The following is a 26,941-nucleotide window of genomic DNA, read 5'->3' on the forward strand; positions in this document are numbered from 1 at the left end:
GACGACGAAAAGGGGGATGAGCCCGCAGCACCCAGCCGCGGCTTTAAGAAGCTCAGGGCAGTGGGAAAAGGGGGCTGGCCCAACTGAACCTCGCACACCCACCCCGGGGGTCAGGAAAGCCGAGGCTGGGCCAAGCTGGTGAGCTTTCCTTGGGCTCTTCGCTACTACTTTTCTTTCTTCCTTTTGGAAATCCAAGCTGGCTGAGGAACAAGCGCGAATGCAGCAGAGCTGGCTGTAGCGGGAGGGTGGGGAGACCCCAAGAAAACGGCCAGCCATCCTGCGCACGCCTTTGCTCTGCTTTGGCCGAGCCCACCTGCTTGCTTGAGGAGGGTATCCCTGCTCGTGTGCACTCCCATCCCTGCCACAGCGGGAGGGAGAGAGACAGAGAGAGGGGGAGAGATACAGAGAGAGGGGAAGAGAGGGAGGGGGGGAGAGAGATACAAAGAAAGGGGGAGAGAGAGAGAGGAGAGAGAGGGGGGAAGATAGAGAGGAAGAGAGATACAGAGAGAGGGAAGGAGGGAGGAGAGGGACATAAGAGACAGAGAAATATAGAGAGAGGGAGGAGAAGAGAGGGAGAAAGAGATATACAGAGGGGAGGAGATAGAGAAGGCAATGCAGAGAGAGATACAGAGAGGGGGAGAGAGAGGGGGGAGAGATACACAGAGAGAGAGAGATACAGAGAGGGGGAGATAAGAGATGGAAAGAGAGACAGAGAGATACAGGGAGGAGGAGGGGGAAGGACAGTGAGAGACAGAGAGAGGGGGAGGGAGGGAGAGAGACACAGAGGGGGCAGAGAGGGGGAGATAAAGAGGGAGGGGAGGGAGAGACAGAGGGGGAGAAAGAGGCATAGAGAGATACAGAGAGAGGGGGAAGAGAGAGGGGAAGATAGAGAGGGAGAGGGGGAGAGAGAGATACAGAGAGGGGGAGAGGGAGAGAGAGATACAGAGGGGAGAGAGGGGAAGATAGAGAGGGAGAAGGGGAGATAAGAGATACAGGGAAAGGGGAGAAGAGAAAGAGAAAGAGTTTTATGGTTCCTGGTTCTCTGCCCTAATGACCGGCTGGGTAGGCATAGCTAGGGGGTCATGTGCGTGAGTGAGTGACGTCGAGTTGGCCACGCCCACCCAGGTTTTGTGGCTTCCGGTGGGTTTTTTTCTGTGGGAAACGGGTCCAAAAGGCTCTCTGAGTGTTTAAAGTTGCAGACCCCTGGGCTAGATAAATAGGAGGTGGTGTTAGTCTTCTCTCCTCAGAAATCTTAGTTTCCAACTATTCTCTTCAGCAGAGCCAAGACCCCTGGGAAAAAAAGAAGCTCAGTATGAAGTTCCTTGACAGAAAGTGACCTTTGCATTAACAATTATTAAATTCTAAAGTGTCTTAAGGTAACAAGGGATGGATTTCAAAGAAAAATTATTTTAAATTTTATTTAAAAATGGAAACAAACTTAAGGGATAAATAATTTTAAAATGCATTGTAAATTTAATAAAGCATGGCTTGGGAGGGAATCAATTTTAAATCTGGCTTGCATTATTCATTGCCTGAATCAACTTTGGGAAACAGCAGTATTAAAATTAAGAAAATGACATAGAAGTCATATCCAAACTGCAGGTACTTTATGTTCTTCATGAGTACAATGTACTATTTAAAAACAAACAAACAAACCGCCAGTTGGAATATCTAATAGTACTCATCCACTAATCCAGAAACTGAGATCTTACTGTCCACCATTCTAGAGCCCCCACAAATTATTTCAATAAATTTAGTATAAACTCACTGATTTTTAGTAGGGCAATTTTCTATTTATTTTTTAAATAATAATAATTAAAATAAGCCTAGTAAACTTCTAGTCTTAGTAAGTGGTAGCACCTAGCCAAATACGTCTGATCTTGGAAAGATAAGCAGGATCAGGCCTGATTAATACCAGGAATCTGAGGCTGGATTGTAGATCAAGGAGGAAAAATTGCAATGGCAAACTCCATATGGACTGTTACCAAAAAATATATATTGTTATGCCTTTGTTATACTAGGAATCAAATTTTACTCAAGGGACATTTTTAAAACCTTCCAGTTGTCTTAACAAACCTGCTTTATTAAAAACAAGATAAAACTCCAATCCCTTTAAAAATATGAAAATCTATTTCTTCTTGCTCTTCTGCAATTCCTTGGAAGCAAAACAATATTTTTGTCAAGACCCTACTGCCCTCAGCCTTTCTGGCATTTGGACATATTTGGTTTGTAACTTATTTAGCTACAAATTCTGGTGGGAATGTTATCTATTAAAAATTATTCCAATGAAAAACACAGACAGTGTATTGGGTTAGGATTTGGACATTGGATAGAGGAAGAAACTAAATTTTTCCAAGTCTGGACCTGTTCTGAACTGAGAAGATGGATACTGTCTTAGTATCTACCTTGGCCCAATTAAATCTTCTATTTTGCCTCACTTCAAGATTAGTTAGTAGCATCTTATGAAGCACAGGCAATCTAGTATCACATCTGCCTTGGAAATGGATTGTGATTGGTTGATGATTGCTATTTTCCTTCACACATGCTTGGATGCCGGAAAAGAAGCCCAATCTTATTTCATGTAACATTTAAACAATCTAAAACAGTACAGAGTTTCCTGAATGGTATATAAAGGATATATAAAACCAGGTTCTTTATTTCATAAAACGTACAGGTTATATTTATAGTTCAAGGAGACCAGTTGTGAATCTGCTACATTTCTTTTGGGGATTCTAGAGCATGGATGTCAAACTCGTCGTGTCACGTTACTGTCACGTGATGTTTTGTGACGTTTTTCCCATTCGCAGAGCTGGGATGAGCGTGGCCTGCACGTGACACATCCGGCCCGCCAGTTTGACACCCCTGCTCTAGAGAGTCATGGTGGATCATATAAAAGAGGAAAAAAGGAAATTACCAACTGAATGGATTTCCTTTATTTTATTTCATTCATTAACGAGAAGAAATATGTGTTGTGGCCCACTCTGAGGTTGGGGAGGAACTTGGCCCAGTTCTGAAGTCTGGGGAAGGCTCTGATGGATGCTCTGCGTCGGACACAGAGATAGAGCCAGGGCCATCCGACATTTCCCAGCCACCAGAGAGGCAGCTGCCTTTGGAGGCTGATATGAGGAGGAAGAACAGCTGGGGCCTATTCCAGATGCATGTATGCACAGAGCAGTTAGGAGAGCTGAACAACAGAGGACAAGGAGTCGACTTGGGAAGCAAAGCACACATGGACGCTGAATGGGCCCTCCCTGGCTGGGGAATAAATAGAAGGCAAGGGGAGTGGTTGTCATAGGAGACAACAGTTCGTATTTCTGAAGATTTTGCTCACTGGGTTTCATGCCACAAAGACTGCTTGCCAGAACTCAATTTGCAACCTTTTGGCTGGGAACTCACGGCCACTGAAAAGGTCTGTTACTGCAGTTAACTCTTTGAAGGACTATTGCCTGGACTTTTCAGTGGGTGAACACAATTAATTCATAAGAGGTAAATAAAGAGGGTTTTTCGTGACAAGCAGTCTGTTTCTTGCTTCTGCTAAGGCTGGGGCAGAACAATATGTTTATGTAATGCTGCATGTAATCTTTTCTTCTCCATTCCAAAATACTAATCACTTCAGTTTAAAAATGAAAAAATAAATACATACCTATACTAGAAGTATAATCTGTGGCTCCAAAAATTAACTCCGGTGCTCTGTAATATCGAGAGCAGATGTAAGAGACATTAGGCTCTCCACGAACTAGCTGCTTTGCACTGGAAATGAAATTATAATATAAAGCTTAGTGTTCAATATACAAAATATATAATTTTCAATAAATTAATATTTAAAGGAGTATATGCAATTCCTCTAAAATTTACGCAAGTATTTAAGATAAATATCAAAATGCAAATTTATTCAGCATTAATACCATGTTTCCCCGAAAATAAGACCCAGTCTAATTTTCAGGGGAAGTCTTACCCAGTTAGTTTAGGACCACTGCAACCAGGCCTCCCATGCCCCAACCCGTCACACTGCTGCCTGACTTCTTTTGCGGCCATGAGCAGCCAGATGCCATGTGGCAAGTTGTGCCAGTGCCACCGCTCGCGTCAGGAGGCCACACAGCTTGTTGTGTTGTTTCACACATGAGTGGCGGCACTGGTGCAACGTGCCACAAAGCCTCCTGCAACAAGCATCAGCACCAGCACGACCTGCCATGCTGCCTCCTGCCACATACGACGGCACCAGCGCCACACGCTATGTGGCATTCTACCGCAAGCAGTCACACTGGCGCGATGCACCATATAGCGTCCAGCTGCAAGCAACTGCAGAAGAAATTGCAGCAGCGTGGCAGGTTTTGGGATGTGGGAGACCTGGCTGCAGCGGTCCTAAGGTAAGCGGGCATGTGGGGCAGCTCCACCCCCTACCCGTTTGATTTTTACGCATGCACCTTGCCCCACCTCGTACAACCAGGCGATGGGACAAGTAGATGGGGTCTTAACCAGGGCTTATTTTTGGGGTAGGGCTTATATTAGGCACACAGGGAAAAATCAAGCTAGGGCTTATTTTCAGGATAGGTCTTATTTTCGGGAAAACATGGTAGATAAACCATTTTATTATTCAATGTTAATGAGTCGGATACTGTAGTTAAGTGAAATTTAGTGCAAACAGGAAAAAGCAAAATGAAATATGTCCGCAGATTAAATCAAAAATTCAGAAATATTTTTTTCAAATCTCCATGGATAATATATAAATTCTTAGTACAAAACCTAACTCTTCAAATATTACTAGGACAAATCTATCAGTTTTCCAGGAAATATTTTTAATTGATCCCAAAGGATCAGAAATATTTATTTAAAAAAATAAATATATTTTAAAAGGTAAAGAGTAAACATAAAGACCCTGAAGATTTATACACTGAATAATCCAATTTAAGTTTTTACATTAATCAATGAACAATATGAACAAAAATATTACCCTAAAGGAAAACAAGGATATATTTCATATTTATAATACATTTTAAAATGCATGGGTTTTTTTTTTTTAAGTGTTAAGGTTTTTTTAAGAGAAATAATATATTTAACATGCACAAAATCCCCCACATTCTTGATTCCTAGAAACCAATTTAGCTTCTGATTATTTCTAAACCATGCAAGGCAGTGGTGGGTTTCAAATTTTTTTTCTATCAGTTCTGTGGGCGTGGCTTGGTGGTCATGTGACTGTGGGTGTGGCTTGGTGGTCATGTGACTAGGTGGGTGTGGCCAACTTTATGTCACTCACGTCAAGAGTTAGGGTGCCTGGCCTCTCCTCACCTCAAAGGCCTCAACGAGATACAATTTCCCTGTCTATTTATTTACTGAACATCCAAAATATACTATTTAATCCTATGTATATATGCCATATGTGGCATTTACATAGCAACGGTGGCTGAGGAACTCTGGGAGTTGAAGTCCACAAGTCTTAAAGTTGCCAAGGTTGGAGACCCCTGGCCTAGGAAAACAATCCATGTCGCTAAAAAAAAAAAAAAAACTATATCCCAAATTGGGAGCTCTATCACCAAGCAGCGAACTTGATTTGGGTGAAAGAATGGATGGTCCTACAAAAGAGACGACTTTTGACATTTGAGGGAGCCGGTCTTCAACATGGCTGGCACTATTTCCTATGGCCAGGAGCATCCGGCCGCCCTAGACACTTTGATGATCACTATTTACGTAGGACGCTTGGGTACACTTGGGAAAAGGTTAGAAGAAGAGTATATTTAAAAGTTCCATGTTGGATTTCGGCGCAGGAAGCTCAGGTTTACCCGACATTGTATAAAGGGGAGAAAACCTTGACGTATGAAGGCTTTTTGGATGTTCAGGGTAATCCGAAGTCACGAGAATTATTAACTCTTCAAGGATATAAGATAGACTGGTGGTCTTATTCTCAAGTGCACTCCAGGTATAAAAAAGATTTACATAGTGAAGGAATCTACCGTAAAAGACAAGAATTGGATAAGATCTTATTAGAAGGAGGGAAAGGGAAATTATCTAAATGTTATGCATATTTATTGTCTCTGCAGATAGGACAGGATGTAGTGAAGGATTGTATGATAGCATGGGGGCGAAATTTTGGATATCCCCTTGACTTCCAGCAATGGGAACAGATTTGGTTGAAAAATATGAAATTAACCATGGCCTCCTCATATAAAGAAAACATATATAAAATGGTCTACCGGTGGCATCTCCCCCCGGCGAGATTAGCTAAAATGTTTCCCGGGACATCTGCCTGCTGTTGGAAGTGCGGTTACAGCAATGGAACCTATTTTCACCAATGGTGGACCTGCCCGCAGGCGGTTAAATATTGGAAAAAAATACGGCAATGGATTTTGGAAATTACACAGATTAATTTGGAACTAAGACCTGAGATTTTCCTATTGGGGGCAAAACCTTTGAATATTAAATCAGATATATGGTTCTTGTTGATTCACATTATCACTGCAGCAAGATTAGCGTATGCGCAGGAGTGGAAAAATCAATACTTACCGATAGATTTGAAAATAATATATAAAATTAATGAGTGTGCGGAATCAGATAGATTAACTAGATTGATCAATGGTAAAAAAGATTCAGAATTTTATAACAGTTGGAAAGTATGGTACGATTGGGTCCAGAAAAGGTGGGATAGAATAGATATATGATGATGTATATATATATGGTGGCAAATATGTATGTATAAAGGAATGATTTTATACTTATGGACAATGTAATCATATTATACCATGGTGGCAGGATTGTATATTTTATTTGTGTATTAGTGCATAGAATATATTAATAAAAATTATAATAATAATAAAAAAAAAAACTATGTCGCATCTGTTTTAGGGGAGGTTCAATTCATCGCCCAATTAAAGACTGAAATGACATGCTCCAGGCTGACAGCATTGCTTCAAATGACATTTGGCTCCAGATCAGATGTTGAAGTGACCATCCCCAGTGCTGGATGCTGGGTACACCTCTTATTTTTGTCGGACCACTACCTCTTTGGGGCAAGGGTTGCTTTTTACAGCATGGCAAGAAACAAACAGCGCCTCTCACTTTGGCTGCTCCTGCTGCTGCTGCCCTTACCCTGTAAAGAACCAATAAGGCCTCACTGAAACACCACGTCCGCTCAGGGATGCTTTCTCCTTCCCCTCCCCAGTACTATGCTAAGCGGTGGCTCATTCCTGCCCCACCGTGCCAGCATCACGCGAAGCAAATTAAAGGCAGCCCGCCTCTCTCCCCCATGTCGCTTCTCAGCCTGAGCAGCAAAGCACCCCCCCCCCGGATCTCTGGTCCCTGCAGCCCTCCACAGCCCTTTGAGTCACTTGATCCAGCCAACAGCCCCTCTGACCACCGCTGTGTCCCCCTGGAATTTCACCCGAGAGCCAAGCAGCGGAGAAGGCAATCCCATTTCCCACTGGAGGGGCGAAAGGAAGCCTCTCGAGGAAGAGGCTCTTGAGCCTCTGAAGCCTCTCGAGGGAGACATCCGCTGCTGCCACCGCCTCTGCTTCTTCCTTCTCTCTGCTGATAGAAGTCAGAGAGTTAAGAGCAGTTGCTTCGCCGGGTGTTTCTCCATGTTTCTATCCCGAGTCAGCTGCAGCTGCCACTTCCCATCTGCTGTTGGGAAGGCGATGCTTGTGGCAGATGGGAGGTGGCAGCTGCGGCTGACTTGGGATGGAAACATGGAGAAATGCCCAGTGAAACAACTGACCTTTCCTCTCCGACTTCTGTTAGCAGAGAGAAGAGAGAGGTAGAGGCAGCGGCGGCAGCAGCAGAAGAAAAGGGGCCAATTGCTTCGCAGCCAGCATGGTTACCCGGGCTCCCTTTGACTGGCTCGTCTCACAGCGCTGCCACACACACACGCACAAGGATATCTCCTTCGAGAGGCTTCAGAGGCCAAGCCTTTTTTTTTTCTTTTCCCCCTCCTGCCACCGCCTCAAGGGCTTTGCAGCATGTAGGCCTCTTCCTCCATAGGCCACAAGGATGGGAGCAGCTGCCTCCCGAGGTTTGGGGAGGGAAGCGAGGCGCGTTAAAGAAAGGTAAAAGGGAATGGGGGTGGCAAGCTGGCCACAGGGACACTGGGAAGGCCGCATGGAAGGCAGGCAAGCATCGCGGGGCCGCAGGGAAGGGAGTAGGCTGCTAGCTCCCTTCCCCACAGCTGGGCAGCTCTGCCATGCTTGCCTGCCTTCCACGCGGCCTTCCCGGCGGTCCCAGTGGCCAGGCCCTCTTGCCTTCCTTCGCAAGCTGGCCACAGGGACACCAGGAAGGCCGCATGGAAGGCAGGCAAGCATGTCAAGGTCACCCGGCTGCGGGCCAAGGGGAAGGGAGTAGGGAAGGATTTTGCAAGTGGGCATGGGAATGGGGACCACCGGGAAGGCCGTGTGGAAGGCAGGAAACCATGGCAGGGCTATGGGCCACGGGGAAGGGAGTAGGGGAGGCAGGCTGTGATGGTGGGGGGGGCCGGGGCAGCTAGATAGGCCGCGACTTGCAGGCTTACCAGGAAAGCAGATCAGGGCTGCTCAGTTGGGGTGCAGTGCTTCAGGCAAGCTAGCTGCAAGTGAGATCTACACAGTAGAAATAAGGAGTGACTGGGTGGAGCGGGGCGAGTGAGCGTCAGGCAGCCAGTGTGAGGGAGCAGCAACCAGGGAACAGGTTCGGGGGCGTGGCAGCCAGCGGTCACTACCAGTTCGGCCGAATTACTGCTATCAGTTCGCACAAACCGGTGCGAACCTGTAGAAACCCACCACTGATTCAAGGGTGCCAAAAGATGTAGCTAGATATAATTACTTTAAAAATTAAGATTTTTAATAAATATCCACTGCATTACTGTTAAGTAGGATAAACATCTTTAAATAATTGTATATTTCCTATCCAATTCAGTTAGAACACTACTACACACAAAATATTCCAGAATTCCACCAACTGCCTTATCTTTGGACACTTTAAAGCATTTCACAATGGCATATACATGTTGTTTAATCTGTTATTGGAAATAGAATTTAAGGACTTCTGGCGGTGACGTAGGGCTGTGGCGGCACAGGAGAGAAGCGCTCTCTCTCTGTTGCCGGTTTTCTGAGCTTTTGGTGCCTTATTCGGCGAAGACCGATCTTGGAGAGATCGGGAATAGAGAGGGGAAACTTCGGGGGAGGCGAGGAGAGGTGCGATCTCCCGCCGTACCGAGAAGATCCCTCAATCCAGGCTCAGGAAGAAGCTAGCTGATGAGCGCTGCTGGCCCGGAGGCCCGACAAGCCGATTGAGACCAGCGGGGAAGTGGAGGAGTGAGTACAGTGCAAAACTGCCAAGGGTGAGCAAGCGAGGATCGTTATCTTGGAGTATTTTGGAGCATTTTGGCACAAAACCGAGGAGGAAATAATTTTCCGGAGGAGCAGCACGGAAGAGAAGATCTCAGAGCGTAAAGGGGCGGCAACTGAGGAGGCGAGCAGAAAGGAAGAGGACGAGACAGAGACAAGCGGAGAAAGACTTTAAACAGTGAAGACGAAGGTAAGGAGAGGTGGATTTGAAGTGCAGAGATTTAAAGAATTAAAGAAAACGAACATTTCTTGTATCCTCTCTTTTTTGGCTGCTCTAACGGAAGGAGAGAGGTATTTTGACAAAGAATAAATTGTGGACTGTGACTGTGCAGATTGGAGATTGCCATATTGAAACAGGAAAGACCTCTCTTTTGTTGAAATTACGACGAAAAAGACTTACAAGTCATAGAAATTGAATAGAAAATTGAAATATATTACTCCTATATAATCCTCTTTTTTTAAAAAAAAACATAGATAATTGCTATTGTCATTGATATTTATCGGAATTAAGAATCATAGTGATATTTGTGTTTATTAATAAATAAATTAGTATATAGTATATAATAGTACTAATTGAATTAATTGATTTGTAAAGCCTATGATTATCTATTTTTATATATCTATATTTATATCTATTTATATTTATATTAGCTATTTAGATTAATTTATATTAATATATTGTAATATCTATATTATACCCCAGCTTATATTTTTACTGCATTTTTTACAAAGTATTTTATAAGAGACAATTAATCAGTTAAAGGAATCTCACTTAAAGAAAATAAAGTAAATGAGAGACTATTGAATTGAATTTTTTACAAGTGAAAAGGAAAGGGAAAGAAAGGAATTAGACAAAAGTTGGATGGTGATTTGGGAGAAAGTTGATAAAATACTGGTGGAACAATATAGAATTCTGAAAGAGATGACGAGCACTACCACGACAACGTTGAAGACTGCGAAGAAAACGACATCAATCTTAGCTGGACCATCGGCCTCACCGGTGTCACAGAAAACCCTAGAGGGAATGTTTGCATCAGAGAAACAACCCAGCACACCCAGTCTGCCAACAATGCAAGCTACTTTAATGTCAATCCAAGAAACAATGATCAAAATGCAAGAGTGCATGACCAGAAACCATGAACAATCTAGGAAAGATATGGATGAGGTAAAGAAGGAAGTTAAGAACGACATCCAAAAGATTGATGAAAAAATGGATCTGATCCAAGAAATTATCCAAAGAAATGATCAAAAGATAAAAGAAATAGAACAAAAAACTGAATTGACAGAAAAAAAGTTGGAAGCATTGGACACAAAAATGACGGGATTAAACAAAGAGCTTGAGAACACAGTAGCCCAGCTGGAGATGGAAAAGGCGGCATTCTTTCTGCGTTTTCAAAATGTAGCCGAAGAAAGAGAAGAAGATTTGACAATGATAATGGCGGAGATGATAGCTGAGGCTCTCCAAAAAGAAAGGGAAGAAATAATAAATGAATTAGATGAAGTGTACCGCGTACACACAAACTACGCCCGACAACACAAACTTCCGCGGGAGGTACACATAAGATTCGTGAGAAGAAAGGTGAGAGATATCGTCTATAAAATAACAAAGGATGAACCCATGCTTTACAAGAATAAAGAAATAATAACTTTGAAATAAATCCCCAAGAGAATAAGAGACTTGCGAAAAGATTACTGGTTCCTGGCCACGTTGCTAAACAGGAGATATATACCTTTCAAATGGACGATACCTGAGGGAATTTTGGTAACGTGGCAGGGAAGGAAAATAAAGGTGGATTCGCAGAGTAAAGCAAGAGAACTATATGACCAAATGATGGCCAGTGAGATAACAAACGACAGCAGAGAGGAGGGAGGAAGAAGTATTAAAGGAAAACAGAGTCAGGAATGTAAAAGAACCTCACCACAGGGAGGAAAAGAGGAGGAAGGAGAGACTCAGGAGGAAGGAGGAGTACAAACAAGAGGCAAAAAAAAAGGAATTAAAAGAAACAAAGAAGAAACAACAGGAAAGTCAGTAAGACATGGAAAGAACTCTAAGAATTCTATCAGTAAACGTAAATGGCCTCAACTCACCATCTAAACGACACCAAATTTTCAAAAAGATTCTGAAACAAAAGTCCGATATAGTATGTCTCCAGGAGGTACACATAAGAAAACAAGATATAAATTACATACAGTATAAGGAGGAATAACATATTCATCACTGGCAGAAGAAAAAAAAAGAGGAGTAGTGGTATATATTAAGGAAGGGATAGATAGTAATATAAGATATACAGACACTGAAGGTAGAATTGTGATGATAGAGTTAAAACTTGACTTCAAAAATATATTATTGGTTGCAATATATGCACCAAATAGCAAACAATTAGAATTTTACAAAAAAGTGCATGAGAAAATCAGAGAGCAAAAAATGGAAAATGTATGTCTAATTGGAGATTTTAATGCCATTTCGGATGTTAAAAAAGATTATAAATCTGACCAGCAAAATAAAAATATATTACCTAGAACCTTTACAGAAATGGTTGAAGAGTTAAACATGATAGATAGCTAGAGGTCTTATAACCCCGAAATCAAGAATTTCACATATTACTCGAATCCACACAAGTCTTGGTCCAGGTTAGACATGGCATGGGTATCTGGTATGTTAATGAGAGAGATAGAAACCGTAGAAATCTTATCAAATGATTGGGCAGATCATAACCCATTAATAATAACCTGGAAGGGGCACCAAAGAAAGAAAAACAGATGGACAATGAATTTACAGGTAATGAAAGAGAAAGAATATAAGAAGTATATGGAAAAAGAACTAGAATTGTTCTATAAGGAAAATGCAAAACAAGACACCTCCCTACAAAATTTATGGGACACCACTAAGGCGTATGTAAGAGGCCTTACAATAGCGTATAATGCAAAAAGGAGAAAGGAGAGAGAAAAAGAATACAATAAAATACGGGAGGAAATTCAAAATTGGGAACATAAATTGCAAGGGAAACCAGGGGATGAAGAAATAAGGGTGAAGTGGATAGCGGCAAAACATAAGCTCAATATATTAGAACAAGGGAAATACGCACTAAATTTGAAATATATAAGGCAGAACCATTTTGAGCACGCAAACAAACCAGGGAGGTGGTTGGCGTATAGGCTAAGGAAGGAAAGGGAAAAAAGAACAATTCAGAAACTACAAGATGATGAGGGGAAGATCCAACAAAGCATAGAGAAGAAAAAGGAAATAATACTTCAATATTATCAGAAGCTTTATGAGAAGGACATAGCAACAACAGAGGAAATTGAACAGTACTTAAAAGGAGAGGGGGTACAAATATTAACAGAGGAGGAAAAAGGATTACTAAATAGAGAGATCACGATGGGTGAATTAAAAGAAACATTGAAGAGACAGAAAAATAATAAAACCCCAAGGACTGATGGTTTACCAACAGAATTTTACAAAACATTTGGAGAATTATTAAATGGAATATTATTAGAAGTATATAATGAAGCACTGTCGGAGGCAAAACTTCCAAACACATGGAAAGAAGCGTATATCTCCTTAATACCAAAAGAAGGGGCAGATGCCACATTGATAAAAAATTACAGGCCGATTTCTTTGTTGAACACCGATTATAAGATTCTAATGAATATAATTGCTAATAGAATGAAAAAAATATTACATAACAAAATACATCAGGGCCAAAACGGTTTCTTGCCCACAAGACAAATAAAAAAAAATTTAAGGATGGTAATGGATGTTTTAGAGTATTATGAAGTGCATTCAGAAAGACAGATAGCCCTGATCTTTCTGGATGCACAAAAAGCATTTGACCAAGTAAACTGGCAATTTATGAAACAACAAATTAAAAGTATGAATTTCGGCGATAAATTTACAAAAATGATATCATCAATATACCAGGATCAAAAAGCATGTATATTGGTAAATGGGAATCCAACGGGATTTTTTGGAATAAATAAAGGAGTAAGGCAGGGATGTCCGCTGTCCCCTTTGCTTTTCATTTTAACGCTAGAAAATTTATTAATTAGAATTAGGGCAAATAAAGAGATACAAGGACTAAAGATTAAGAGAGAGGAGTACAAGGTCCAAGCTTTTGCGGACGACCTTGTCTTTTTTATAGAAGACCCAATAGAAACAACCCCCAGGTTAATAAAAGAAATTGAAAAATTTGGAAGAGTAGCAGGCCTAAAAATCAATAAAGAAAAAACAAATATGATAACAAAAAATATGACAGCAAAGCAAGTAGAGCAATTAGTAAAGGTTTCACAACTACAGGCAGTTAAGAAGGTGAAGTACTTAGGGATCCATCTGACGGCTAGAACAGTAGCAATAAAACAGGACAATTGGTCCTGAAAATTAAAGAAGATTTAGATAAATGGGGGAAACTAAAGTTATCCCTTCTGGGGAGGATAGCAGTGGTAAAATCCAACATACTTCCAAGACTCCTTTATTTATTCCAAACGATCCCAATAAAATTGGATAAGAAATTTTTTGACAATTTGGATAAAATAACCACAAAATTTGTATGGGAGGGGAAAAAATCAAGAATAAAATTAAACATATTACAAGACGATAAAATTAGGGGTGGTTTCGGTTTTCCAGCGTGGCAAAAATGTTATAGGGCTGCCAGTTTACTATGGATCAAGGAATGGATAAATTTGGAGAACCAAAAACTGTTAAAGCTGGAAGGACATGACCTAATGAAGGGATGGCATGCCTTTATTTGGAACTCTGGAAACAAACCATACAAACATTTTAATAATCATACCATTAGGAAATCTTTAATTAGTACACGGCAACAAATTCAACGTAAACATTATATGAAAATCCCCGGTTGGTTGTCGACAATAGAAGCAACCACCCACCCAAATATATTATCAAAACAAAAAATACTACGATACAGAGAAATATTAGATACACAGGGTAAATTAAAAACTAGGGAAGAATTAAAAGAACAAGGAATAGCAATAGACTGGTGGCCCTATTCACAAATAAAAATAAGATACAGGAAGGATCAGGAGGAGGGGGGAATAGATTTGAAACAAAATAGGTTGGATAAATTATTAGAATCTAAAGAAGGGAAATTAATTTCGAAAATCTACAAATATTTACTTGAATATGATTTGGCAGAAGAATTAGTGAAAGGGCAGATGATAGCATGGGCGAGAAACATCGGGCACAGTCTACAGCTAGAAGACTGGGAAAGAGTCTGGGAAACTAATTACAGCATGACAAAATCGGTGGCCTACAAAGAAAATCATTATAAGATGTGGTATCGATGGCATCTGGCCCCCACAAGACTTGCAAAAATATACCCAAATGTAGATTCGACCTGTTGGAAGTGCAGAAAAACACAGGGAACCTTCTACAATGCTTGGTGGCTTTGCCCGGTCATTAAGAAATACTGGAACAAGGTAAGGATATGGATAAGAGAAATTACAGATTGTGAAATTGAATTAGAACCTGAGATTTTCCTATTGGGCATGATCAAAAAGAACATTCGAAATGACATAAAATACCTAATACTTCATATAATCACGGCGGCAAGATTAGCACTAGCACAATTCTGGAAACACGATCGACTGCCAACGGACCAGGAATTAATACAAAAAATATATACATGCGCAGAGATGGATAGACTAACTTTAGAGTTACAGGATAAGGAGGACTCTAAATATTATGAAACATGGAATAGATGGTACCAATGGATAAATCAGAGGAAAGGAAATGGGTAGAGATGAAATTTAGAAGAAATTAATATAACAAAAAACAGCACTGTCAGAGGTATAGAATATGGAATACTTTATTGTATGTTTGTATATATGTACATATAATACATATATTTATATAGAATAATGGAAATTAGTTAATAGGTGACGTTTATGTACTGTATATGTAAATTTGTTTCTCAATTGTGAGAAACTTGTATGTTTTTAAATGTTTTTTCTTTTAAACAATAGTTTAATTTATAAAAAAAAGAAAAAGAAAATAGAATTTAAATAAAAGTTATTTATATGATCAATCGGCTATAGCAAAGGGCATAAATAGTTATGTATGCGGGTTGTATGTATGTGTAAGAAGTGCCCAGCCAGCTGGAGAGGCATGTGGGGGGGCAGGTGTCATGGGTTAGGAAGGGTACCTGGAAGTGCTTCGGAGTATCCAAGAGGTGCTATGCTGGTCAGGGACTTCATGTGAGATAGATATGGGTATTGTGTGGGGATGCCCAAGAGGCACCACATAGTTGGGAAAAGCTCATGGGAGTGGAGCATATCGGGCAGGGTGCACAAGAGATGCTGCATGCTTCGGGAAAGGCACATGGGGTGGGACAGGTCAGGGAAGGTTTTGGGGGGCAGCATGAGCCAAGAAGGGTGTGTGCAGGGGTTCCTTCCTCCCTGTCCCTTCTGTCTTTCCCCCTTCTCTTCTCCTTCCAGCAGACAGGTAAGTGGCTGATGCTGGGGGCGGGGGGGAAGTGAGGGATTGTAAGACTGGCTGGGAAATTGTCTGATTGTTGAAAATGAATATCACATGATTGCAGCAGCAGCCCATAGCATTGAAGTAGGGCCAGCTTTCCCACATTTCATTCCCTTGGAAGTCATGAGTCCTGAATTTGGACTGGATCCAAACATTCTGTAAATTAACCAATTTGAGGTACTTAGTTAAAAACAGTGTTACCCTCTGATGCACATTTCACCTAGTTAAAGATCATGACAAGAGTTTTTGTAGTATACAGATATCACCAACCAATACAAGTCTGCCATTCTGGTTTTGTGCCATTTGCTGCATATTCCAATCTCCATACAGACATAAATACAACAGGAATAAATACAACCAGCCCCATTAACTGCAAATAAATTAAGGAAATGTGAAACTCCAAGTATCCTGCTCACTCGACTCAAAACAAAGTATCTGGAATCCTTTCAAATCCATCTAAAATATATTTATATGACTTAAAAATCAAGTCTTTGTTGCCTAATGTAAAACACAGGTACTCTGCTAAGTCATTTCAGGGGGGAAAAATACTTCTAAATATCAACTCCTAAGATAAGCTAGTTTTGACTACAGCTAACAAAGATCTGCCCAAGGACCATTCTCCCTACAGAAAGTATCATCCTCAAAGAAACTTTGGTTAAAAAAAATTCCTCTAGACATGTAACGAAGATTGAAAAAAACAATTATCCATTACAAATTGGACCTGGGTGGCCAATAAATATAAACAAACAAACAAACAAACAAAAAAGGAGGATCTAAAATTAAGCATTAATACCGCATTGCTTAAAACAGCCCTGACTGTCAACACCAGCACTTGTGCCTCATGAAACAATGCTTGACTCACATGTAATCTGCATCTACATAACCAAACCGGGACTTCCCATCACTTCCCATGCAAAGCAGCCCATTCCAAGTTTTACAACTCATACATATCAGCATTAGATATCAACTAAATTTCTTCCAAACTGAATGGCTCACCTATTGTCAGATTGAATTTTACACCCTATTCTGGGCTATTCCAGGAATCTTCTGAATCAGTTGAATTTTGATTTCAGTCATAGTCCACATTTGGAATATATCTAGCTGGCATTCCAAACAAAATGTCCCTATTTTCACTGCTCTACACTATGACAGATAGTGTCTTCTCTACAGCATGGTAGCATCTTCCTCCAGGAAACATAAGAACCAACTTGGGGACTTTGGCTGGCATCTCTCTCTTCTAACTATCAGCATACCAAGTCTGAAATGTATTAAGAAACATAACTTTCTCAATTTAATCCAAACTTCAAGCAACTACGTCCAGTCCAATAATGTACACCTTTCTGTTTACTGTCTTAGAATTAAAATGAAAAAAGATATAGAAATTATAGAGTAATAAAGTAAACACTTTATTATACATTAACTTTGGATGAATTTAATTTTATGCTAACTAATAAAAAGGTACCTATAGACATAGATTAAAAATTAAGATTTTTATTTGTCCTGATTTTATTGTATACCAAGGAATAATTATTTATAGGTATTTTATATCTACCGTAGAGAATGGCAGAAGGTAATACGTTATCTTTCGCTCTAAGCAATTCTTTCTAAATGAATTGCAGATTTTCAGGAGTTCATGGTGATAAGCATTCTGGGGATATACATGAAAGACTATGGTCATACGATTCTGGAGAAACAGAGCATGCCCATCTTTATTGCAATTAATATAAAGGTAAAGGTAAAGGTTCCCCTCGCACATATGTGCTAGTCGTTCCTGACTCTAGGGGGCGGTGCTCATCTCTATTTCAAAGCTGAAGAGCCAGCGCTGTCCGAAGACGTCTCAGTGATCATGTGGCAGGCATGACTAAACGCCAAAGGCGCATGGAACGCTGTTACCTTCCCACCAAAGGTGGTCCCTATTTTTCTACTTGCATTTTTTACGTGCTTTCGACCTGCTAGGTTGGCAGAAGCTGGTACAAGTAACAGGAGCTCACCCTGTTACACGGCACTAGCAATTTGAACTGCTGAACTGCCAACCTTTCGATCGACAAGCTCAGCATCTTAGCTACTGAGCCACCGCATCCCTACAGCAATTAATATAGAGGACTGTAAAAGTAACATATAACATCAATCCTACAAAGATTCCCAGGTAAAGCAGGCAAGTTATATATTAAGTTATTATTAATTATATTGATCAATCAAATACTTTATTATGGTCAGGGACCAGATGTAGGTATAATTCAGTTACAATATTACAGGGGGAAATGGGAGTGGGATAAAGGTAGCTGAAAAATTATACAAAGCAGAAGGGAAACAGTAGGTAACAACTGGAGTACCGGAGCATATTTAAATAATGAGACAGCACGAACTGTAATAAATGTTTAATTATTAAATAGTTCTGAAGTTATTCTAGTGGAGTATTAAAATACTAAAATACTTAACAAAGATACGATGATAGAATGTAAAATTCTATCCTGAATATTTGGGGCATAATTGATGATTATTACTTATTGCCTACTTGGTTGTATATTATGATCAAATTATAGGGTTATAACATTGGAGGAGAGAAAGAGAAAAGAAAAATAAAATAATCCAAGGATGTTGAGCTATCAAGCTGACTCTGAAGTTAACTGTTACCTAGTTTTAACTGCTGCAATGATAAATGTAGCTACGGTGGGTGATGTAACAATGTTAGTCTGAAAGGAGGAAGAGGGTATAGAACAGTGATGGCAAACCTTTTAGACACCGTGCCCAAACTGCGCACACATGCCCAAACTGCAAGGTGCTTGCACAAACGCGCACATGTGCAGACATGCGCTCATGCACTGAAGAGACCCAAAGACCAACTGGCCGGCGGGAGGCGGGACATCCCAACACCTGCAGCGCAGCAAGAGGTAAGATCTTTTTCTTTTGTGAGCTTGTTTCCTCGTTTGCAGGGAAACAGAAGCTCATGAAAGAAACGCCACAGACCTGGGGCGATGGCGCCTGTGCCAGCAGAGAGGGCTCTGTGTGCCACTTCTGGCACGCATGCCATAGGTTTGCCTTCACGGGTATAGAAACTATCCATTCTCCCCAACATTAAACTATTATTATTGGACACAGTCAAGCCATAATAAGGAGAGTTTCCAACTATTACCGGATGCTGGGGAAGACATATCAATTGACGCCCACACAATATGTTGTGGTGGAAGAATCTACAACATGGATTGAATAGACCTTGGGTAGATTGGCTATTAAGAATCGGGAATAAGCCTACTACATAAAATTTCCTTCTACTCTGTCATTCAGAATTAATTTAATCCAGAAGGTAACATGGTCTATGCTGCTGTTCAATATTTAATCCAGCCATTCCAAACATTGGAATTACCTGGCCAGAGGTAAATATCTTTTTGCTGATATTGGGGCTATGAATCATGAAGCTATTGATATCTGCTGGGAGTCATACACTTCCAAACACATAGCTTTGAATCATAGAATATGACATTTCCACTCCATGGAATTAATCTGGTCTGCCATGAAACCCTCAAAAATCATCTGGGGAACTTGCAAGCAACTTATCCCTTCCAATTTTTCCTAAAAAGATCCAGGTAATATTGAATGGGCTGCTGTACAGGAATCTTCAGGCTCAGTAAGTACAGAAAAGACAATGGTTTGCCACCATATGGGATCTAAGATGAGCTTTTACTAGTGCTGAATCAAATTCTCTTTGGGTATTCTGACACAATCATTCTAAACCACTTTTCAATGGCATTACCTCTTTCAGTTCCTTACAAAACCAGTTCATTTTGCTAAATAAGTGCTATTTTGTTGGAAAGTTATATAACACATCTTCAGATAATACATTTAATTGATAATCTTTCTCCTAAAATACATGGTACAATTGTTGCAAAACTGAAAGGATCTTTAATCTGCCTTTTGTACTGGCAAAGTAAGGGTGGCAAAGCATGTCTGCAACACACCTTGGATAAGGTTAGGGCTAGCTTGGATAAAAAGTTGAATTCAGGTAATCCATTAGAGAATGGCCGTTGACTTACCTGAGCGTCCCTTTTCTGGGCGCTGCGTACACTATCCATCAATGGGTTAAATCCTTCAGTGCTTGGCAACAACTGAGTGAAAGCTAATTTCCCTTTCCTGCTGCCCAGCCACGCCCCCAAATTCCATGATTCCCCAGTCTGAACGAAGGCGCAGTAACCACACCGTTAAGTAAACTTTATTTTGCACAAGAGAAACAACCAAGAACATTAAAATTGGCAGGAAGCCGAAAATAGGGAGGGTATGGATAATGTACGCAGCGCCCAGAAAAGGGACGTTCAGGTAAGTCAACATCCATTTTCCTGTGCGCTGCTCCCACTATCCATCAATAAGATATACCCAAGCTCAAACCCCATGGGTGGGAGGCTGACTGCCTCTAGGGTCCTCTGCTAGGACTCTCTGGAGCACCCTGCGGCCAAACGACGCCTCTGCTGAACTAAAGGCGTCAAACTTGCAGTGGCGAACAAATGGTGATAGGGATGACCAGGTCGCCGGTCTACAAATGTCTGCTACCGATGCCTGTGTTGCCCAGGCCGCGGTAGTGGCCGCGCTGCGTGTGGAGTGTGGTAGAATCTTGCCGGGCAGCGGTTTAGAGTTCAAGTCATATGCCAGTGCAATGCACGCCTTAATCCATCTGCTAACCGTGGAGGCTGAGATCTTCAAACCTATAGAGCTAGGAGTCAACGACACCAGTAGGGCTTCTGTGCGTCTGAATGAAGCCATCCTCTGGATGTAGATGCGAAGTGCCCGACACACATCGAGGGTATGCCATTCTCTCTCTCTATGGTCACGAGGCGATGAGCAGAAATCCCGCAAGATGAGCTCCTGGGCACGATGAAACCACGAGTTCACCTTGGGTACAAAGGCGGGGTCCAGACGCAGGATCACCGACGAATCTCTAAAGATGCAAAGATCCTTCCGGACTGACAGGGCTGCTAGCTCTGACACTCTCCTGGCCGAGGTGATAGCCAAGAGAAATGTCACCTTGAAGGATAGGTGCTTGAGAAGCACCGCGCCCAAAGGTTCAAAGGGAGCCTCGTTAAGCTCGCAACACCAAGGTAAGATCCCAGGTTGGGTTTGTGGCGCCATGTAGGAAGCCCTTGATGAGCAGGTGATGTGCTAGCGTCTGGTATGGTGTGCACCTGATGACTGTTGATAGGGCTGCTGTCTGCCTCCTCAGCGTCGCGGGGGCCAGTCTCTTGTCCAGCCCAGACTGCAGGAATTCCAGGACGTCCTGGACCCCTGCTGTTGTCGGGTCCACATGGTGTTTTGCGCTCCACCGACAGAATGCCCGCCATGAAGCCTCGTAGATGCGGGTCATTGAAGGACGTCTGGCCGCCTGAATGGTGCTGGCGACCTTGTCTGACACCTTGTCCTTCCTCAGGATGATCCGCTCAAATGCCAGACGGTCAATTGAAGCCACTGGGGGTCTGGATGACTGACCTCCCCCTGGCACAGTACGACCTGGTGTGGTGGAATCACCCACGGTTCATTCACTGAGAGCGCCACTAGGTGGGCGTACCACTCTCGACGAGGCCAGTTGGGCGCCACTAATAGAAGGGAGGCCCTCTCCGCCAGTAACTTCCGAATGAGGCGCGGTAGAAGTGGAATCGGTGGGAATGCATATAGAAGGCCTCTGGGCCAATCACACCGAAGTGCATCGTGATCTTCCGCTTGAGGCATTGGGTAGCGAGACACGAACTGAGGTAACTGCGTGTTGGCTGGAGTCGCGAACAGATCTACTACTGGCATGCCGAAACTTGTGGCTAGTTCCCGGAACAGTCGGGGGTGCAGTTGCCACTCCGCCGGCTCTACCAGTTCTCTGCTGAGCCAGTCCACTCTGACATTGGTCAACCCTGAGATGTGGTCCGCCTTGATCGAGAGGAGGTGTGTTTCCGCCCAGCTGAATAGGGCTTCGGACTCGTACATCAGAGTCCGTGACCTCGTGCCCCCCTCTCTGTTCACATGCGCCTTGGCTGATATGTTGTCTGTCAGCACCAGGACATGGTGGCCTTGAACTGCTGTTTGAAACTGCTGAAGAGCCAGTCTGATCGCCCGGAGTTCCAGGAGATTGATGCTGCTGTGCCTTTCACTCGGTGACCACTGGCCCTGAGCCACCAGGTTGCGAAGGTGTGCTCCCCACCCTTGCAGGCTTGCGTCTGTGGTGAGAGTCAATCTGGTCGGTTCTAGAAATACGCTTCCCTTGAGGAGCGCCTGTGACATCCACCACTTGAGGGATAAGCGGACCTGCGGAGGGAGATGAACTTCGCGCTTCGAGCTGGCCTGGCCCGCCCGTTGAAACGGGAGCAAGAACCACTGGAGGGCTCTTGAGTGTCTGCGTGCCCACGGAACGATGCCGAAGTAGGAGACCATCTTTCCCAGGAAGCCCGATAGTTGGAGGACCGGGACTCTCCCTTGTTTCAAGATCTGCTGGATTAGATCTCGAATGCTCTGGATTCTTTCTGGAGATAGGAAGACCTGGCCTTTGTTCGAGTCTATAACTGCCCCCAGGTGAAGGAGCCGGGTAGTGGGTTGCAGTTGACTTTTTTCGAAGTTGATCGTGAACCCGTGTGCCTGGAAAGCTTCCAGGACCCGCTCCATATCCCTGACTGCCTGGTCTTGCAACGATGACAGGACCAAAATGTCGTCGAGGTAGCAGAGAATTCGAACTGGGATAGCCCGCAGTGTGGCCGCCACCACCGCCACCAGCTTGGTAAACGTGCGGGGTGCTGAGGAAAGCCCGAATGGCATTGCGCGGTATTGAAAATGTTGGCCTGCGTACTCCAACCTCAGGTACTGACGATGGTTCGGGTGAATGGGTACGTGAAGGTAGGCCTCTCGCAGGTCGACAGACTGGAGGAGATCCCCCTGTCTCACCCCCGCTAGGATTGAACGAAGTGAGTGCATTTTGAATTTGCGATACTGGATCGCTTGGTTCAGCTGCTTTAGGTTTAGAATGGCCCTCCAGCCTCCGGAGTTTTTGGGTATGAGAAAAAGGCTTGAGTAGAAGCCGGAGCCCCGTTGGCTCGATGGTACTAGTTCTATGGCTTTGATTCCTAGAAGATGATCTATCTCCTGTGACATCAGGAGTGTGAGCTCCTTGGAGGCGGGGACGGTGCAGCACGAGAAGCGATGGGGCGGCCGCCCGGAAAACTCGATAGAAAGACCTGAAGAGGTCATGCGCTGGACCCACAAGTCCGTTGTTGATTGGGCCCACTGACGATGGAACAGGAGGAGTCTTCCGCCTATGGGACCCGCTGCTTGTGAGTCACTTCCCTCTCCTGGCGGTTTTGAAGCCAGCTCCACGGAAGGGGCGTTTAGACGATTGGTTGCCTCCGCGGTCCCTGAATTGTTGTCTGTCCTGATGGCGGTCCCCGCCCTGGTATTGAGGCCGCTGTGGGAAGGGCCCCCTGGACCCTGAGCTGTGACAAAAGGGCTGCTGTTGAGTGTAAGGAGTAAATCTGCGCTCCTGGCGACGGTACGCCGAGGGTAGTACCTTTCTTTTATCCTTGTCCTCGATCAAGGCTGGTTCTAGGGCTGCCCCGAATAAGTCTGGAGCTTTGTAGGGGGCTGCTGCTAGCTTCCACTTTGCTTTAAGATCGGCTTTCCAGGGCCGCAACCAGAAGAGTCGTCTGGCCATGATGGTTGAGGCCATCGCTCTTGATGTGAGCTTTACGGAATTTAGCGAGGCATCTGCGGTGTATTCTGTGGCTGCTATGATTTTGTTTATATCTTGATGCATCCTGGTGTCCTCTGGAGGGAGCCTTTCCTGCAATTGCCGCAGCCAGATGAGGGCCGCCCTGCTGAAGAAGGACGTTGCTGTCGTTGATCTAATGGCCCAAGCTGCCGCCTGGTGAGACTTGCGAAAGGCCCACTCGGTCTTTTTGTCTTCTGCCTTGAGGCCGTCCAGGGCGTCAGTGGAAATCATCGAGGAAGAGGTTAATGCCGCTACTGGTTGGTCTACCGATGGGAGGGTTAGAAGATCCTCCATCTCTGGAGCTGAGCAGTTAAGTTTTTTATCCAAACTGCTGGGTGTCGACAAGGATGCTGGTTGCCCCCAGGGGTTCTGAATGACATCCGCGAACAATTGCGGGCAGGGGATGTAGTCTTTCTCCGGTTTGGAAGACTTGAACAGTGCATCGTGGGGGCCTTCCGACACGGTGGCAAGGGTCTCCACATCTCCGGGTACGCCCAGATTAGTCATAAGCCGAGCTTTATGGAGGAGGGACTTAAAGAGTGCTGGGCGGAACAGGCCTGTGAAGGCTGGGGAGTCGGGCAACAGCCCCTCATCCTCGGAAAATTCCAAATTCTCGGGTCCCTCCTCAGCCTGGTCTGAGTCATCGGTTGAATCTGCCTGGGCATGAGGCAGCTGCGCAGGCGGCTGTTGGCGGTGAAGAGAGCCCTGGCCCCCCAGCGCTTGTAGTGGACCTTGAGAGGTCTGCTGTAATCCTGCAGCCAGGAAGGATGAGAACGCTGACGACAGCATAGCCTGGAAATCCAGCTAAGAGGGTGGCATAGGTGCCTCTGGCGAGCGCAGGCCTGCCGCCGTTGGAGTAAAGGTTGCCTCTGCCGCGCGTTGCTGAGCATGTGCTAGACCAGCTCCAGACACGTCTGACATCGATAGGGAAACCCCCTTTGCGCGCAGTAGGGCATGGCCCGACCTGCTGAGGTCTGGAGTCACCGGAGATAAAGCCAATTCCGCCAGGCTTGCCATGCTAGGCGTAGCTTCCCCTGAGGCCCGCATGCTTTTTGCTGGACTAGGCTCCGTGGCTGTCACGGCCAGTGCAGCCTTCTGGGGTTTGGCGTATTGGTGCTCCAGAGTCTTGTGCATCCTTGTCCTGGATGAGAGGAGCCTTGTCCGCCCTGCTTTTGTGGCTGGAGCTGCCAGACTTTTTCTTTTTGGAAGACCCCGCCTCCCTGCGGGGGGGGGGGCTCAACTCCAGCTCCAAGTCTGATGACAGATGGGAGTCAGACATAACTGCCACCTCCAGATGTGCCCTCCAGAAAAGGAGAATCTGCTTTGCAGGGGGTATGCGGAGCTCCTGGAATAAAGCAGCGCTCTTCCTGGTCATGAAAGGCTGCTGCTAAAGATCGCTCAAAATGGTGGCCCGAAGGTCCCCCAAAATGGCAGGCGCACATGGCACCAGGATCCTGCAGGGCTGGGGAGGCAGCGGTCTCACAATGGCGGCCTGAGGGTCCTACAAAATGCCGCGCTCAGCCCGTGGCGTTCCGATCAGCCCCTGTCCCCTGGGGGCTCGAAACTGCTCCTCGCGGCGATCTACGGCTCCCCGAAGTGTTCCCCTCGCCTCCGCTCTTCCCCTGACTTACAGCTGATGGGCGCGTTGCCAGGAAGTGCCGAGAAACGCCAATTGTGAAAGCCGCTTCTCTGCGCTGTTTAAACTGACGAGGCGGCTACTGAGCGCTGAAGCGTGGGCGGGCTGGAGTCCGCTCCGCTTCCCAGCTGATGAGCGCTTCGCCGCTCTTCGCTGCTTGAAGCAGCCCGAGAAGAAAAGGATATTCAAAAATAAAGAAAAAAGCCTAAACGCTGCTTTGTAAAAGGGAAAAGGCAAAAACTTGTACAAGCTCCAAAAATCACCTCAGTGTTTGCCAGCAACTGAGTGAAGACTGGGGAATCATGGGATTTGGGGGTGTGGCTGGGCAGCAGGAAAGGGAAATTAGCTCTCACTCAGTTGTTGCCAAGCACTGAAAGACTTAACCCATTGATGGATAGTGGGAGCAACGCACAGGAAAAGGATCTAAACTTATTTTTATGGAATGGAACAGCCTTGTAGTTTGGACTACACTCAGTATCTGAAATCTTGACTGGTCTTTCTTTGGCTTTATCTATTTATGGTTAGGAGATTTAAAATAAAGCCTTACAAGGGGAACAAATTTAACACAATAGCATCTATGAGTTCTGGCTTCTTTCTGGCATAAAAGTAATTATTTTTCTTTTTTTTGCTGCTGGAAGATAAATTAGATAAAGAAGACTGATCACAGTTCTTCTCAGCAATTAAACAACCTTGGTTCCAGAAAAGGTGGATTTGATTGAAGAAATTCTATATAGAACATATTATGATCTCTCAAAGGATCAGTAAAATTTATTCCAATATATATTAAAAAAAAACTTATTCACATAAAACTTTATCATATATTGCTAATTAACATGGTCCCAAGGAATAGATAAATAAGCAAAGTTCTTTAAGATCCTGAATCCATGTCCCAATTTCTCAGCCTAATTTTCCAACTACTCCTTTGTTAAAATGAAAGATTCTAGCTTTGAACTGAAAGCATTCATAAATGAATCACAGAACTGTGAAAAAAAATTTTTCCTTCAAGCTACTCCAACTGCAGGCATAAGTAGCTATTCCCACTTACTATAAAATAAAGCAAATGGTGAAGTTTAACTGTTACTCATGGTAACTGTGTCCTATTTATCCTGTTTTGCTCCATTCCCACCATTATTAGGAATAACTACTGAGACTACAATAATTATAATTAAAATGAGAACTGGGAAATGATGAAAAGAGTCCTGAAAATATTTACCTTCCAAAATCACAAAGTTTTAGAACAGCTGTGTCAGGGTCCAACAAAAGATTCTGTGGTTTTATATCCCGATGACATATCCCAAAGGAATGGATATAGGCTAAACTTCGGAATAATTGGTACATATACAACTGTAATATAAAAAAACAAATATTATGATCAAAGCTTCCATATCAAAACACTGGCAAATAGAAAATTTTATAAGGTTTTTATAATACTTGAAACACTATCTCAATAAGCATTTTTTTTCTTCATAACATACACATTTACTCATTTTACAAAACATTTTTTCACATTTCTTTTGGCATAGAAGGTACAGTACAGGTGTTCTTCAACTACAACTTCCAGTAGGCCTCAACAAGCATGGCTAACTGTAAAGAATGCTGCATTAGGGAAATCAAAGCAGTTAGATGTATAGAAATTATCACAATGATACAAAAATATAATTTTATCTAATTTATCTAATTTATAATATAATAGCTATCTAATTAGCTTCCATCATTAATGTTTTTTTCTCACATTGGACAAAATCTATTTATGTAACACAACCCTAGTTGTAGAATATTAA

General features: G+C 43.4%; 1 protein-coding gene across 4 annotated transcripts in view; it reads right to left on the bottom strand.

The window, feature by feature from the left end:
* Nucleotides 1-26,941, bottom strand: part of GSK3B (glycogen synthase kinase 3 beta) — a 168,002-nt gene that overhangs the window by 50,356 nt on the left and 90,705 nt on the right. For all 4 annotated transcript variants that reach the window (XR_011600062.1, XM_070938374.1, XM_070938372.1 and 1 more), the window contains 2 exons: nucleotides 26,374-26,504; nucleotides 3,644-3,750 (listed from right to left, as the gene is read on the bottom strand). Coding sequence is in view for 3 of the 4 variants with exons in the window: in XM_070938374.1 (XP_070794475.1) it covers nucleotides 3,644-3,750; nucleotides 26,374-26,504 (238 nt within the window). In the remaining variant the exon portion in view is untranslated. The remainder of the gene's footprint in view (nucleotides 1-3,643; nucleotides 3,751-26,373; nucleotides 26,505-26,941) is intronic.

Source organism: Pituophis catenifer, unplaced genomic scaffold (genome assembly GCF_029215685.1).
Source record: "Pituophis catenifer annectens isolate HBS135680 unplaced genomic scaffold, rPitCat1.0.hap2 SCAF_2, whole genome shotgun sequence".
NCBI lineage: Eukaryota > Metazoa > Chordata > Lepidosauria > Squamata > Colubridae > Pituophis > Pituophis catenifer.